The 17372-nt window shown below is 38.5% G+C and overlaps 1 protein-coding gene across 25 annotated transcripts in view; it reads right to left on the reverse strand.

Annotated features, from left to right (window-relative positions):
• Positions 1-17372, reverse strand: part of MEF2C (myocyte enhancer factor 2C) — a 178280-nt gene that overhangs the window by 18824 nt on the left and 142084 nt on the right. For all 25 annotated transcript variants that reach the window (XM_069590079.1, XM_069590080.1, XM_069590071.1 and 22 more), the window contains 2 exons: positions 15834-16020; positions 13681-13728 (listed from right to left, as the gene is read on the reverse strand). In XM_069590079.1, the coding sequence (XP_069446180.1) occupies positions 13681-13728; positions 15834-16020 (235 nt within the window). The remainder of the gene's footprint in view (positions 1-13680; positions 13729-15833; positions 16021-17372) is intronic.

A 17372-nucleotide genomic window follows, 5' to 3' on the forward strand; every position in this document is an offset into this window, starting at 1 on the left:
ATTGACTCCTATTTTAAGAAGTTGTAAATCCAAAGAACATATTTCTGGCTTATGATGTTGTGAGGAGGACACTTTGCCTTGTTTCACAGAGCTCAACTGAATGTGGAACTCTCTTTGAGCCCGACGTTTGGAAACTTTCTCCTATTTGGATGTTTAGACATTATGAGTCTTTTCACTTCATTTTTTTCCTCCTAGACTTTAAATTATAAATACAAGCATATAAAACTAATCAGCACAAAACAGAAACTAGTTCTCATGGACCAAGGTTAATCTTTTTCATCAGCACTATCTTTTCTGTAGTCACTCAAATCATCATCTTTGACTATTCCCCCCGCCTCTTTCAACTCCATATCCAATTAGTTACCAAATCTTGTCAATTTTTCTTCAAAAAGGCCTCTTTCCATTTTCACTGCCACCATTCTACATTAAGCTTTCACTGCCATCTGACTAGGTCTTTCCATAACCTGCTGTTTGGGGTTCCTGGTCTCTAGTTGAAGGGTTTTTCAGCAGGCCTTACAATGATGGGCTGTAGGAAGATTGCTCCTTGAAGCTGTGTGCAAACTTCCGTGCATATGTGTGATAATAAAGCTAATAAACACTCCCAAGATGTTCTATATAAAAAAATCTTTCTCTAGTGCCGCTTCTCTCAGGCTCCTTTTTCAGGTCACACTTAACTCTAGTGGCTCAGTGCCCTGGCTTGGCTCTCAGAGGGGGACACAGTTTGACCTGCCCTGTATATCTAACCTAACTTCCAATGGCCACGGCCAAGCTCACCATCCTCTGAATACATCTGAGTCTTTGCTCTAGCAGGTCAGTAACTGGCAGTGTTTGACTTCCTGTTTAACTCAAAATTCATTTTTAAGGATCAGCTAAGGCCCAGGGCTCTCATCATACCTTTCAGACAACCTCAGTCCACCTTGAACTCACTCTCCTCCCAAACTCTGTGCAATTAGAGGCTAATACTACACAGAACACTCATCTATTTGTGTTTCAAATCCTCACAAAACACATAGACAGATAATGCTGGAAAAATTAAAATTATTCAGAAACGGCACTACAAGTCAAATTATGAGGGGACATGGGATAAGAACTGAAAATGTAATGTGTAACTCGGTAATTTCAAACATCAAGGTGATGTCCAAGTACACCGCTGAGAGAAACTGCTTATCAACCACATAATATAAAAATCAGAAAATCATGCAAGTGCCCACCTACTAAATTTGTTAACAGAGAGCTAACTGAAGCTTTTTTTTTTCATCTGCTGCACCTGTTAATCATTTCCTAGCACATTACCTTAGTTAAATGTAAGCAGCAGAATCAAATAAAGTAGAACTTCCCCCTAACGAAGAAGAAAACTCGGAGACCCTGGATCTTTTCTTCCACACTGACAAGTGTCTACTGCCACGGGTTGCCTCTATGTCAAGAATTTCAGTAACAAGTTACTCACACAGAACTTTCTACCAAAAGATGGGTTGCATGCTTTCCTAGGAAAAAGAATGGTAGAAGGGTGGCAATTAAGAATGTACTGGATTTTACTAGATGGTTCAGAGACAGGCTTCCTGGAGAGAGGGAATTCATGATAGATCTCAGAGTCATGGCTGTGTTTGAGAAGGATGAGGATTCCTGTGAAGGCGAAATATAGGTCATTTCAGGGGATGCAGTTTTTGGAAGCTGGGAAAGTAGGCTTGGCTAACACAAGTCTCTTGGGTCATGCTAACTTTAATACCGGAGACTTGATACTAAACTTTTACTAAACTTTATACCATAGATAAAGAACAGCCAAAGTTGTTTATGAGTAGGAAGTGGCATCGTTAGCTGTGTGTCGAGAAAAAAGCAAGAGTGGCAGCAGAAAGGAGGCATTAAAGGGTGAGACTGTTGTGAGGGAGCTTAGTTAGGACGCATCTGCCAGGGAGCACATGAGGAATGAGGTCTGAGGGAAGCGGCAGCCTTGCAAGATTTACAAGGCAGATGGGGGATGAGGACAAAGGCGGATTAAGCAGATAAATGCAGTTCCTCGTCATGAGGTCTCCATTAGCGTTTCTTCAACTATACCGCGCCTTGGTTTTTCACACGCTAAGCAATGATTTCATTAGTGTGAGAGAGGCATAAAAGTCATCTGAATCAGAGACTCCCACATACTCTCCCGAGGCAGCCATCACCAACACGACCACGCAATATTAACAACGGCAAGCATTTTAGATGGTATGAATGACCAAGCGCATTAACAACATCATGCACGTAAGCATCATGTACATATCCACAATGCATACCCAGAACAGTACACGCGCCTACGCAGAGTGTTGGCTATTTCACACGGATATAAAGCACCTTTCATCCTCACAACAACAACCCTGTGAGGTGCTAAGAGTATCCTTGGGTTACATAAATAGAAAGCTGAAGAAAAGAAAGATCCCGTAACTTGCCCAACGGCAAACAGCTATCAACTGGTTAAGCCATGGTTTGAACCCAGCAGTGTGTCCAGAGCCCACGCTCTGAAGCACAACCCAGACCTGCTCCTTGGAACGGGGGCATACTCTGAGACTCTGAAAACCCTTCTCTATCCAATCTCACCCTAAAATTCCAGGAACACAAAGGAAGAGAGGAAACAAAGTGGGAGACCAGGGACATGAGACTCAAAGGGACCCCGAAGGGTCTTGCCTGCTGGTCCAGAGGTTAACACGCCATGCTCCCAACGCAGGGGGCCCAGGTCCGATCCCTGGTTGGAGAACTCGATCCCACATGCAGGAACCAAGAGTTTGCCCACCGAAACAAAGATCCCGTGGGCCACAACGAAGACCCGGCAGAGTCCAAATAAAACAAGTATTTTTTAAAAAGGGGCCTCCTAAGTCAGAGGTGATGTGGAACATAGTCAACTTGGGCGTCAAAAATAGCAATTCTGGTTCAAAAGACATTGGACTTACATAAGGGGCAATGTTCCAAACCATATTTCTAGTCTCCTTCTGGATAAATAAATATTTACAAATAGGAAATATTGGGTTTAGCTACACTAAGTGCCAGAGAAGCTGTTTAACTTTCAGTGTGCTATTTTGAGTGGATGATTAACTATGCTTTTAAAGGTAGATTCTGAAATATTTTAGTCAATAATCTTCTCCCCTGTAATAGAGGGTAAAGACGTTTACCTACTGACCATCTATTTAAGAGACCAGCTTCATCATCAAAACCACTCAACATGATAGGAAAATGCCCAGTATCTTATAGTATCCACTATTAGGTATCTGAAAAAGAATTTCTAATATATAGGTTATAGAAATTACTTTGTTTAGTACTTTGTTAATGGCATTTTATTTTTGGGAATTTGAAGCAAACTGCCACAGGAAAACATTAAGTTGAGCGTAGAGCTAAACCTCTGATGTATTGATTTTCTGTTTTTACTTCAGCCAAATGTTTTTCCCACTTAGGTTTCTTTTTTTTTTTTTCTTTCAACAGAACAATTCTGAAAACATTTATGGCATACAATCTTGTTAAACTAAAGATGTTATATATATAAAATAATGTTCACTAAAGTGAAGTGAAGGTTGCTCAGTCGTGTCCGACTCTTTGTGACTCCATGGACTATACAGTCCATGGAATTCTCCAGGTCAGAATACTGCAGTGGGTTAGCCTTTCCCTTCTTCAGGGGATCTTCTCAACCCAAGGATCGAATCTAGGTCTCCCGCATTGCAGGTGAATTCTTTACCAACTGAGTCACAAGGGAAGCCCAAGAATACTGGAGTGGGTAGCCTATCCCTTCTCCAGCAGATCTTCCTGACCCAGGAATCAAACTGGGGTCTCCTGCATTGCAGGCGGATGCTTTACCAACTGGGCTATTAGGGAAGCCCAATAATGTTCACTACTATCAAGTAATTTTACATTTGACCTTTAAAAAGTTTTAAGTTAGTTTCCAATGTCAAGACATTGTTTTGTGTCACAAATAAACCTACGTCTCTTCATCTATTTTAACTGTAAACGGTAAACTGGCTCATATAACCCACTGCTCTACTGTAAGCAACACACCTAAAATAGTTTTTAGTGGGAAAAACTGTGCCCTTCTAGTCTTCAGTCTTACATTCACTTTGCCCTGAATGCTTGAAATGCTGTTAAAAGCAACAGCTACTATAAGTTATCCAGCTGTTGTAAATCACAATCAGGTTTTGTTTTTTTTTTTTTTGAGGAGAAAGGAGATCTTTTTCATGGGATGGCTCTAAGGGAAAAGGCAACCACAAAACATTTAGAGGTCAGAAATCTGGGAATAATGAAAATTTCAATATGCCTACTGCAGAATGGGGGCAAATCAGATTTCTGATTCTTATCCAGCTAAAGACTCCTGATTACAGATTCTTAAAAGTAAAAATCAAGTCTCCACTCTATCTGGGGGTTTCTTAGGGAAACAATATAATAATGCATAATGTCAGACTGAGAAGAAACTCCTGTGAAACCTCAGTGTCTTTTGTGGTGTATTCTTAGAAAAATACCCCAAGAATACACCCAAGCCAAGACTATTCTTGGTTGTACCAGTTGGAGGGCAGCAGACATTTAAAAAGAGACTAGTCTCTTCGGCTTGACTAGGTCACTCTGATGATGAACTAGACCTTCATGAATTTCCCATTGACCCTACTCGTCCTTGATGTTTCTTGGTTCTGTTTAGAATCTTTTGAGAAATTAACAGTCCATCTGCCAACTAGAACTTTAAACATTCAGCACATACAGTAGCCTCTGGATTGTGAGGCAGAAGTAAAGAAATTTTACTGGGTACTAAGTTATTCTTCCAAAGACTGGAGTCTGTGTCATAAAGCAGCTTTGCGTTGGCAGACCACTCTCATTTCTTTCCTGAGAGTCATGTGGGTCAGGCATTCTCGTCCCGATTTTTGACAGATGAGGAAACTGAGGTTCCGGGAGTTTCTAAGGCTTGTCAGTAAGTGGGAGAGCTTTGATTTGAATCCAAAGCACAAGTTGCTTCCACTACATTATTACGAAAGCCAGATGTTTCAGATTTAGAATGCATCCATGAATCTTCCCTTCTCTCAGGATAAAGGCTCCATTTGCAAATAAGAAAAAAGTTGACAATCTGATGTTTCCAGGGCACAAAGACACACAAAATATCGTTCTGTTCTGAGGACTGTCTTACTGAAGGGATAGTTTTTCATTGCACCATAAAAATGAGATGGAACCTTGCTATCTTAAAAAAAAAAGTTCCACTTAACAATGAATGATAGATAGATTTATGACTCACTTAATTGTTCACTTCTTGCGATTTGGGGGCTGTCTCTTTGCTAAAAAATGAGGGGGTGTCTTCATTATTGACACAATTGCTCATTCTTTCAGTCATTTTTCTAAACAAAAATATTGAGACAGTTCAAATTAGAGAGAACGTGACAGAAGAGAAAGAATAATTACTTGTGGTTTTAACATTTACACAACTGCTGCAAACACATCAGAAGATGATAATGTTCGAACGAAACGTGTTGCACTGCACTGCGCTCCCTTTCTGTCTGGGATTTATTAATATCTCCTCTCTACTCCCACCGTCTAGGGTAGGGGCCGTGGCAGGCATCTGTCTTGGTGAAGCCTAGTAGAGCACTACTCATACCCTGCACATTTCATAAATATTACTGGGACTAGATTAAACCGAGCTTTATTTTTTTTTGCTTAGGAAGTCAAGAATATAGATAACTGTAATACTAACAAGAGCCAACATCTTTTAACAAGCACTTACTCTAGGCCAGAAAGTGTGCTCAATGCTGCCGTGTATCAATGATCTCATTTAATTTTCACCACAATCCTGCAACGTGGGGATTCACCGACTTTCCAAGGACAACATCTTCCCTAAAGTAACTTGAACATCACGTATTTTTCTTGGTTATTTTATTATTCTGAATATCTGCCTCTAAAGTATTTTTCCCAAATTACTGCATGAGCAAAACTTTTGCTCCAGGATTTTACAGTTTTCTCCGAGCTGCTTAATACCAAAGGTTTCCTTTACATGATTGTTATGTAAATTAATGTTATCATGTTTGAATAGGGAAATTGACCACAGATTTAGATTTACTATTATTACCATGGGCTGCCCAGGTGGCTCAGTGTTAAAGAATTCGCCTGCCAATTCATGAGACCCAGGAGACTTGGGTTCGATTGATCCCTGGGTCAGGAAGATTCCCCTGGAGGAGGAAATGGCAACCCACTCCAGTATTCTTGCCTGGAAAATCCCACAGACAGAGAAGCCTGGTGGGCTACAGTCCATGGGATCACAAAGAGTAGGATGTGACTGATAATATAATATTACTAGATCATCAAAACCTAATATAGCAGGGATTTTTTTCCCCCCTCTTACAGTACAAATACAACAACTCAGTTCTGTGTCATAACTAGAGATTGTAAGTGGAGTCTAAGGCCAAAAAATTGTGAAAGGAAGGCACAGTGTTTAATAAGACAGTTACCAAATAGATATTATGTTCAGTTACTATAGCTGAAATGGAGCAATAATGAACGAGCTGAGTGAATCCTTAATGGACACATCTGTAGACGACAAATTGAACCTATTTATACAAGGTTTTGGTGCAATACAGTTTCCTTTGTGTGATGCTCAGTTGCTTCAGTCAGGTACAACTCTTTCCAACTCTGTGGACGATAGCCCGCCAGGCTCCTCTGTCCATGGGATTCTCCAGGAAAGAATACTGGAGTGGGTAGCCATTCCCTTCTTCAGGGGATCCTCCCGATCCAGGGATCGAACCTGGGTCCCCTGCATCTCAGGCAGATTCTTTACCTCTGAGCCACAAGGGAAGCCCCTGAGTTTCCTTTCACATAAACTAAAGGAATATATTTGATCTTTCAAATATGAGACTTTCATGCCTGTACACTTAAAACTGAAATTCAAGTGAAACATACTATATAAGCCTAACTAAAATTTAAGACTGGCAAAGGTTTGTCTAAAAACAGCACATTATACTCTTGGCCGAAAGCTTTGAAGCCCCAAAAAGTCCCCAGTAGGTAAAACATTGATTTCCAAGAGGGGTTTTTTTAACCACATCCCTCCATCAGGATCAGCTGTCTATTGATGCAGTTTCATATCACTAATGATTTTGAAAAAAGCTTCTGTATTATCTCCAAATAAAATCTTATGGTGATGCCGAAAGCGGGAAAGAAAGAAACCAACACTATTCGAGGAAAAAAAAAATGCTGAGAGAAAAAAGGTAAGTGTTGACCAAAACAAATAATTTAGGGAGGAAATGTTAACTGCGTGAATCAATATTAAAAAGACCAAAATTTTATTATGAATCACACTCTTAGGTTAAATCAGTGGGATATGAGTGAAGAGACCAATTTTCACATTGCTTTACTGAATATAATAGAAAGGGGATAAACAGGATCCAATTTGCGAGGTCAGAAATCATTGACATACAAAAGGCTCTAAAATCTGCTGAAACACTCTCTGGGGAAGTTACAATTTGAAATTTTGTTTTTCCTTAAGAATTAATTCAAACCCCTACTTTCAAAGGGGCTGAAAGTAGATGGTGTCCTGACTTAGCCTGTAACATCCACTTGTCTTCTCTTCCATCTGCCTCTCTCATTTCAACATGGCCTCTACAGAATGGTGTCAAGGTACCACTTTATCTACAATCTGCCAGGTCTTGTATTTGGGAAGTGGACACTGGTTTTCTTGGCAGTGGCTGATTATCATGTGCTGTAGGTTATCCAACTAGAGGACAGTATTTTTTTTTCTTTTAATAAATCTAGATAACCTTGATTTGGGTTAAAAATATCACTGTCGCTGAATTGCATAGACAGTAATAAAGCAATGCTGTTGGATGTTTATTTATGTTTTGGGTGAACTCCCAAGGTAAAACTGAAAATGCGCTCAGAATTTTTATTCAGAACTGACACTAACATAATACTGCAAAAGAATCCAACTTAGCTTTTATTCACAGGCTGCTTAACAAATTTTTAAAAAGTAATATAAAATTACATTTTTATACCAACAAAAAAGTTTTGTTTGAGAGTAACTAAATGGTAATCTCCTTTTCTTGAATATTGATTCTGAAGTTGTGTTTTGTTAGGCAAAAAAAAGGTAAACTTGTCAAAGCCAATTCTCTTAAACTGAATTTTTAACCACTTCTCATCGATATTTTAAATCATTGAGTAAGAACTGCAGAGTAGTCTACTTGGTAGATAAGAAAGTCAGCCAAGAAAATTTTGATAAGTATTTTCAAAAACAGATAGTTCTAAAGCAATGGTATTGATATAGAATAATTAAACATTGTTATGAACTTTTCCTCTTCTCATTTAGTTCTATTTTATGATATGCTAAATTTTTCTTTTCCAATGCTAAATGAATTACAAAAATGTCATGTTGGTGGATTTTTATGATTATATGATCATAAGACATTACATGTATATGGACCCTAAAGACTTTTGTGTCTTATCCCTAATGTGAGTACTACATTCAGAAGCCCAAAGTATTGCCGAGTGGAGTCTTTTCAGAGTCTGGAAGCCAGGTCTCCTTCCTCAGCCACTGCTCAGTGGTTTATCCACAGCAGCACACTGCCACTACCAAGTCTCCATGTATTTAGCTGATACAAATTAAGCATTCCAGAAGTGACAATGCTTGACAACCAAATGCATAAAATAGTAAACAATTAACAATCAAAATAAGGAAACAGCTGTTAGTTTCTTTTTATATAAAATTATCTCTAATTTACAATAAATGCCAATTAAAATTATTAACCAATATACATAAATATCCTTTGCCTTATTGTCAAATAGCTATGTAGACTGTACAATTCTCCTGACTTTTCAAAGAGATGCCTAAAGGATTTTCTTTCTGCTCCTCGACCACCCCCCCTTTTTAAAAAAAAATCTCAATCAGGAAACAGTACATCCTTGAGCATACTGGTACTTTCAACTCAATAAAAAAGCAATTAGGTCATGAAAACAAAGGGCATCAATAAGAAAATGAATAATCCAACACAAGGCACTGCTGTGCTAACGATTAAACCTAATGAATACAGAAACTCAACTGAACTTGATCTTACACTCATCTGTAAGCACTAAGAGTAGCATGTTAAAAGCTTTAATGTACAGAGATATGACAAAATGTAATTTTAAAAGCAATGACTTTCAATTTTGGCTCTTGAAAGTAAAGGATTAAATAGTGGATGAATAACTGTCAACTGAAACCTACAAATGTCACTATTACTAACGTATCATAATGACTTGGTGCATATTTCTCTTACATCAAGAGTACAACCCCATCCTGTTTCTTCTTTATCACCTCTCACCTTCACGTATGAAAGGACTTCAACTTAAGCAATAAGATGTTCATTATTTCAAGAAGAAACCTGTGATGGTCAGAGGTACTCGCCTATGTTTTATTTTCTGATATATATCAGCCCTTCAGGTTTTCCATTAGGTAAGTTAAAGTTTGTTTCAAACTTTACTGGTTAATAGTGCTCAGCCATTTAATCAATGAATTCATTATTCATTATCTACAGTATCAGAAGATTATGTTATTTCTGTGAATTACAGATCAAGGGTATATATTTTTATATTGAAAATTACATTATTTCTTTGAAGTATTTTTTCTTTTTTCCACATAAACAGTATAAAAAATTTATGTCTAGAAGATCAAATTTTCCTTTATTCGGCTAACACGGACTTACTGAATATCTGCCATGTCCTCGCTCTTGTATCTTGAGCTGGGAATACTAACTGAAGAGACAGTTTGCCCCCAGAGGGAAGTGTCCAGGAGACAGATGCATGACCAGATAATGCAATTACAATGCAAGGAGATAAACAATGTAGGCAAGAGAGGTGCCTAATTCCTTCTGGAAGAGTCAGGAAAGGATTTCCTGAATGGTTGGACTGAATTCTGCAGGATGACAGGCAGTGCTCAGCAGCATGAAGTAGGAGAATGCTAAGAAAGCACACACAAAGGCAAGAAGCTGTGACGCTGTTTAGAAAGTGGAAGCATAATGCAGTTAAGAACACGCACTCTGGAGACAGACTGCCCGGGGTTCTATCCTGGGCCATTACTTAATCTCTCTGTGCCTTAGGTCCCCTGACTATAGAAAGGGCATAATATGGACATCTACATGAAAGGGCTGCTATGTAAATAAAAGTTTTTTTGGTGTGTAAATCACATAGTAAGAGCAATTTAGATGTTTGCTATCATTAGAGCTTGAGTGTGGGGTTCTTGATGGCAGTGGCAGAAAGTAAGAAGTTTGAAGACCAGAGGGTAGGGATGGGCCAGAGATAAGAGCGTGCGAGCATGCTGTTGCTTCAGTAGTGCCTGACTCTTTGTGACCCTATGGACTGTAGCTACCAGGCCCCACTGTCTATGGGATTCTCTAGGCAAGAATATGGAGTGGGTTGCCATGCCCTCCTTCAGAGGATCTTCCCGACCCAGGGATCGAACCCCCCACCTTTTATGTCTCCTGCATTGCAGGCAGATTCTTTACCGCAGAGCCACCAGGAAAGCCCATAGAGATAAGAGGCTCATGGTTAATTCTGAAAGAGCTGGGAAATCACTGCTGGAGTTTAAGCATCTGAATGATAACCTACAATGAGTTTAAGGCTTTGATAAAGACTAATGGGGAGTCTCGGAGAAGGCAATGGCAAGCCACTCCAGTACTCTTGCCCAGCAAATCCCATGGATGGAGGAGCCTGGTGGGCTGCAGTCCACAGGGTTGCTAGGAGTCGGACACGACTGAGCGACTTCACTTTCATGCGTTAGAGAAGGAAATGGCAACCCACTCCAGTGTTCTTGCCTGGAGAATCCCAGGGACGGGGAAGGCTGGTGGGCTACCGTCTCTGGCGTCGCACAGAGTTGGACATGACTGAAGTGACTTAGCAGCAGCAGCAGCAGCAATGGGGAGTCTGGAGTGGGATGCAATGTGAGGTCAGGAAATGAATTAGGGATCTTTGTAAATAGTTCTGGAGTGTTGCTATGAACCTGAACCAGGACAGTGAGATAGGAATGGAGAGAAAGGGGGTAGATTTAGGAAATACCTTGGAGACATTTGGTAAGTTGTTAAGACCTGATGACTCACTGGATGGTGGGATGAGGGACAGGTATAGTGCAGGGAGTGAGTGGATGCAAAAGATGCTATACTTTATGATTGAGCTGAGAGAGAAGGATGCTTACTTCTTTGGTCCCTTGGTTTTAAAGAAACACAATAAATACTGAATTTACTTCCTTTCCTCGTGAGACTATACTCTTTTTGCAAGTTGAGATGAGTAGATACTGAAGAAAATTGGACTGAAAAGGGTTTCCCAGGTGGACGCTAGTGGTAAAGAACCCATCTGCCAATGCAGGAGACAAACAAGATGCGGGTTCAATCCCTGGAAGAAGACACAGCAACCCACTCCAGTATTCTTGCCTGGAGAATCCCCACGGACAGAGAAGCCTGACCGGCCACAGCCCATAAGGTCGCAGAGTTGGACACTACTGAAGCAACTGAGCACGCACAGACTGAAAAATAATTTAACTTAACTGGAGAGTCCTGCCACTTGACCTCAGAGTTTCTAACTTTATCTGAGACCTTGAATTTCAATGACAATATTCAAAATTTGGAAGGTATCTTTTGGCCGTTTTGCTTTAGTTTTCTTTTCTGAAAATGCAGAGACATTCTGACTGGCCTTGTTTCCTTCGGTGTTATGTGATTCTCTGACATCACCACCAATATATTCACTCTGACATTTGATACAGGCTGGTGTGAGCAAGAAGGGGCAGACGGCTGAGTCTGTGGGCAGGACATAGCAGCTAAGCTTAACACTCAGTGGCATCTGCAACAGGTGTTCTGTGGAACCAGAGTTAGAAAGGGCTTCTTCCTCTATTTTTAAAAAGTGGGGAAGTAACTCTTTCATAACTATACAGAAACTGACTGTTATATGCTCACTAAAAGATACAATCATCAATATACAGTATTTATCATCATCAAAGTGGACCAACTGAGTGTTGTTTTTTTTAACTTCCTTCCATTTTTGACGTAGAAGATTCCTGAGTTATGGCGGCAGTCCTGAAGTTGGGGAATGAATTTGCTAAGCCTACAAGATGTTTTTAGTTCAATGACGTGATAGCCTATATGTGGCTAACTTTTATGTTTACAAGATTGAGTGTCTTCTTTCTCCCCAGAGGGCCATTTAACTTAGTGGACTGTCAGGGAATTGACAATGACAGTATAATTGAACAACACTTATTTTCAATATAGAATTCTAACGCATTTTAGCTATTAGGCAGTAACAAGAGGCCACGTCATCAAAGATGAGTACCCGTTCCCCAACTCCACATGCTTTTTCTATTAACTTTCATCACTGTTATTGGCTGTTCTCATGCAAGCAAGCAAACTGATGCATCAAGATACTGAATAAAATATCATAATATCTACACTACTCTTATTTACCTTTTTATTGGACTTTGAGACAACCCAGTTTTCAGCCCCACCACCCCCTCTAGCCATAGTGTCTGGCAGAGACTTGAATCCTTTGGTCTATAATTTTCAGGCTACAAATCCTGATTTTTTTTTTTTTTTTGAGGGGAAAAAAAAGAGCTCTTTGTTTCAATATCCAGCAAAATAGTATATTCAGTCTAATCATTAATCTGACTCTACCTAATCCTGAAAAGCTAGATAAAACAGGAAGTCAGGACCATTGATTCTGTCTGTTAACCCACTAGTTCTTACACTTTTTATTCATTACTTACTGAATTAATGAAGAGCCAATACCAGAAACAAGAAACATGACTCCCAAATGGACATATTTATAAACATGTTTCTATATGCCAATTTTTAATCTTCTTTCTTATAATTAATAGCCTATTATAGTCAAACCTGGCAAAATATTTTAATTTGGCTGTCCACAGATAGTTCAATAAACTTGAATTTTTTTGATATTTCAAACATAACCTTGTGTTATCATGCCTGCCTCCTGCTATTTTAAATGTACAGTATGTTTTACTGCAGGAATTACCATGGTTACTTGTTATGCCAATAGTGAACTGCAGTTAGCATTAGAAAGTATTGTGCTGTCTTACCTCTGCATTGGAAATGACATCGACATCTCAGTAATCACTATAATATGAATTAACACGGGACCCTGGAGAAATGTGACTCTGCGACCAATTGGCCACAATGCAAGAGGTTCTTAAACAGCTGAACTGTATTTAATGTGCTTTTTTGAGAGGTACACTGTGTTTATATTCTCTAAGAACTCATTTTAATCCCAAATGTGGTTTTATTTTAACACTATTGTTGAATGGTTATAATCTCACTCCTTCTTTTTCTTTACATATTCTCCTTTAGAAGTATACAAGTGTTCAGTACTTTGTGTAGAAAGTGATTCGCATTTAACGTGAAATAATTTACAAAGGACGTGACTTGTCAGGTTTGCTAAAGGTACTCTGGCGGCCACCAGAGATGGTACCTAGGATTAAACTGATTTGATCAGAACACCCAATTCTGCTTATGTTGACTAGCTGAAGCTTTATTATGGAAAGGTCTACTTAATAAACAGTCATCGCTGTTACTATCCAATCACTCCTGCTTCATCAAAATGCTTTAGAAATTCTTGGGGCCATTTTCCCATGTGTCTCCCTGATCTCTCAACTGTGGAAAAGATGCGCTTCTGTAGATCACAAAGTACAGGGCTGCTCAACAACGGCGCGCACTCCGGCACTGGGCCTCCACTCACCTGCACTGGTGCCTGCACCGGACGCGAGGTCTCCACCCATCAGACCACCTGTGGGCGAGAGAGGACCATCACAAGCAGCACAGCCAACAGCCCACGGGGCAGCGCGCTGCACCTCTAGCAACTGCAGTACTCTTAGGGTTCTCTCAAGAGTCCTAAATTTCTCAAGTGTTACCTAGGTCAGATGGCTGACATTTGTTTTACTGAGACATGCTGTGCTCAAACACTAAAAATACATTCCATCACTGACATTTTGCAGCATCTTTTTTCCTAAGAAAGATTACCTTTAAAAAAAATCTAGTCAAAAAATCTAGTCTTTGAATGGTCTCTAAATGCTTACTGTATTTTTACATTTAGTTTTCCTAAGATTGCATTTTCTAGAAAGTGAAGAGTAAAGTTTATTATATACTCAAATAACCGTATATCTGATGTTTAATTTTTTGTAAATATATTTTATACAATTAATTCTGTGCAATGCTAATTGCCTAGCACTTTGGTCGTTTCATGAATCTTCTAACAATGAATGACTTCCTTTACTACCTGAATCTTACTAATACAATAAAACAGGCTTTATTGGCCACAAATTTAGAGACATATGTTTATTCGCTGCTAGCTTAAGAAAGCAGGTTAAAATTCAGCAATCTGCATTTATGGGAGTTGGGATGTTTCAAAAAGACACTGAATATAATAATTAGTTTTACTTTTTAAGAAACAAAATTCAGCTAAAAGAACAGAATATCAGTGAGATTATTTTCTAATTGCTATTATTATTTGGTATTGGGTTTGGAATTAGAAGAAAATGTTCATTACATTTTAGGAAAGAGTTTATTATTTCCAACCAAATAAATATTTTGGAAATAAACCATGAGATGTTTTTAAAATAAATGAGCATGAGTTCATCAAATAGGAAATTCAACAGCATTTGAGTATGATCTAAAAGGAATACATATAGTTATTGAAAATGCTTATGATAAATTTCAACATATTCAGAAGTAGGGATAACAGCGTAAGTCCTTTATACATATCTCTCAGATTTAAGATTTATCAAGATTTTTTTAACATGGCTGATTGTATCCTCTACATGAAGTTTCTGTACTAAAAAGTAATATACATTTAATTCTAAGGCAGATATAAGCATTCTGAAGGAAAAATTCTTCTGTGGATAAATTACTTATAATAAAAAGTATGTCTGAGACATATTAAAATTCCCTATTAAGTGCTTTTTAAGAAATAAAATATAAATGTATAATGATTGGCTATACACAATGTAGAAATTCAATTTTGGTGCTTATTTTAGAAATATGAAGGATTTATTCAGTTATATTCAACTCATATTTACTGAGTTCCTACCATGAACCTGACAAAGCAAGAGGACATTCTTTCCTTCAAGGTCCTGTAAGTCCAGCGGGGAAATGGACACATACTCAATACAGTAAATCATACTGTGTATCGCTTGATCTGAATTCTAAGAATGGCTAAACTTTTCCTGAGCAAAGATTTCTTTTCTCTGAGACACTGTGAATTGTATAACCATAAGAATCTCCTGGAAGTATAGACACAAATTTATGGCAGTTATGTATGTCCTTGTGATATGCTCTTATCTTCATTTCTGACTTAGTTTTGTTTTTAATTCAGTTCTTATAAATTATGCTATATCATCACATTTCTTCTCTGCCTTAAGTCCTCTGTGCTATAAGCTACTGGATTGATAAGTAAAAAATTGGCCAAAATGATAAATAACTCAAGGAGATAAATGCAATCAAGGGACACAGGGGAAAAAATCTCATGGGAAAGGTATCTGGCTAGAAGTAAGAGGGAAAATGGCATTTTAGGCAGAGGAGAGGAGAAACAAAAGCATGGAGATAGGATTTTTGGCGTTCTCTTTGAGAAAGTATGCGGTTAAAATATAGCCACCTGAGGAGATGAGTGATAGGCTAAATATATAAACTGCAGATTATGTAAGATTTTGAAAGACAGGCTAACAGGGCTGGGTTTTTATCATTCGGAAGACCTAGATGGGGATGGGTATTAAGAGATGAAGGGACGTAACAAATGGAAAGCTGGAACGCTCAATGTCTTGTAGGTAAAACAGCCTTCTTTGCCAAGGGTAGCTCCTTCCAATGATTTGCCACTGTCGCGTTATTACGAGGACGTACCTGTGTTACCTGCACTTGGAGGTCGATGTGTTACACCAGGAGACATACTATTCCTCTGCAGAGAAGGGTGGGCCAGTGGCAAAAGGTTGGGGTTTCCCAGTGAGCTGACGGGGTTGCTGTATACCAAACTGTTGTGGCTGGACACTGGGATGGAGACTGGCATCTCAAAGTTGGGAGGTGGAACAGCCTGTAGGAGCAAGAAAAACAAGCATGGGTAAGAGAAACGAAGAGAAACACAGCCCAGTACAGAGAGCCTTACTTTTCCAAGAAAAGTTTCAAATTCCAAACTGCTTGGTGTCTAGAAGATCATTAAGAAGAGCTCTCAAGATGTTCAGATCATAAACTGATTTCTTTAATGTGCTTAGAACTGTTTCTCTGCAACTATTAGAAAACGTTTCACTTTTGTTTAAAACAATGCCCCATTTCATTAGACTCCATTGTCTTTGAATTCCATTCTATTAAGTGGTAATTGTTCATTTCTGATATCTGAATCTGGTGCCAGAAATGACTGCAAGATCAAAGGTACAAGACTGTGATGACTTTACAGAGAAAAGGGATTAAAATGCACACTGAGCCTTTGGTTTAATTGCTTATTGAAGCATATTTATGCAGAAGTTTAATGATATAAAATCATCTCCGGGCATGTGAATAGCATATACATTTTAATTATTATATTTAAAAGTCTGTCTTTTGAAAGTAACTCTAAAGATAATCGACATTTTAAGACACAGGGTTCAACAGAGCATGTATCACTCAATAATTCATATTTTAAAATGATAGTTCAGAATATACATCATACTTCACCTTTTGGGATATACTGACATTGACAAATGGCAAGACCTATATCTCCAACAAGAAAGTTGCAAACATTTAGCGACCTGTGTGGATGTCTAATTAGAGTAATTCAGGCCCCAATTATTGATTTTTTGGTATTACGTTGGCAATATAACCCACACATGCTTATTTTTCTGCTTGCATTTGCTAGATAATCATAGTTGAAATATACTCTCCTCCTCCTTTTTTCTTCTAACATTATAAATGAAAATCCTGTTTGAATATATTGCCAGAGGACTCATGGTGTCAGAGTATGAAGCATTCTTAATATAAAATGGATATATATGTGTATGTGTATATGTGTGGATCTAGTATGTACTATTAGGGTTTACATAGAAGATTCCCTCAGGGAGTCTCTAATAACCCACTGTACAAATTTAAATGCATATGTGCCTGTGGCTCAAAGTTTTCTCTTTTTACTATTTTTTTTCTGTAATCCTAACATCACATTTTTTTTCTTTTTATTTCTCATTGATCGGCTGGCCTGCATCACACGTGCTCTGCAGCAGTTCTCTGTTTATCCTGGTGATAATTACAACACTGTCCCCTTTCTCTGCTTCTGCTCTCTTATTCTTTACTTTTCCTATTTTTCTTTTCTTCCCTGATCTGGACATGGCAATACAGAAAAAAACGAATGTGTCATTAACTCTTTTCATTTACATGTCTTTGATCCTTCATTGATTTTGGGGAAATAAAAGTTTAAAA

This window comes from Ovis canadensis, chromosome 5, assembly GCF_042477335.2.
Source record: "Ovis canadensis isolate MfBH-ARS-UI-01 breed Bighorn chromosome 5, ARS-UI_OviCan_v2, whole genome shotgun sequence".
Classification (NCBI taxonomy): Eukaryota; Metazoa; Chordata; class Mammalia; order Artiodactyla; family Bovidae; genus Ovis; species Ovis canadensis.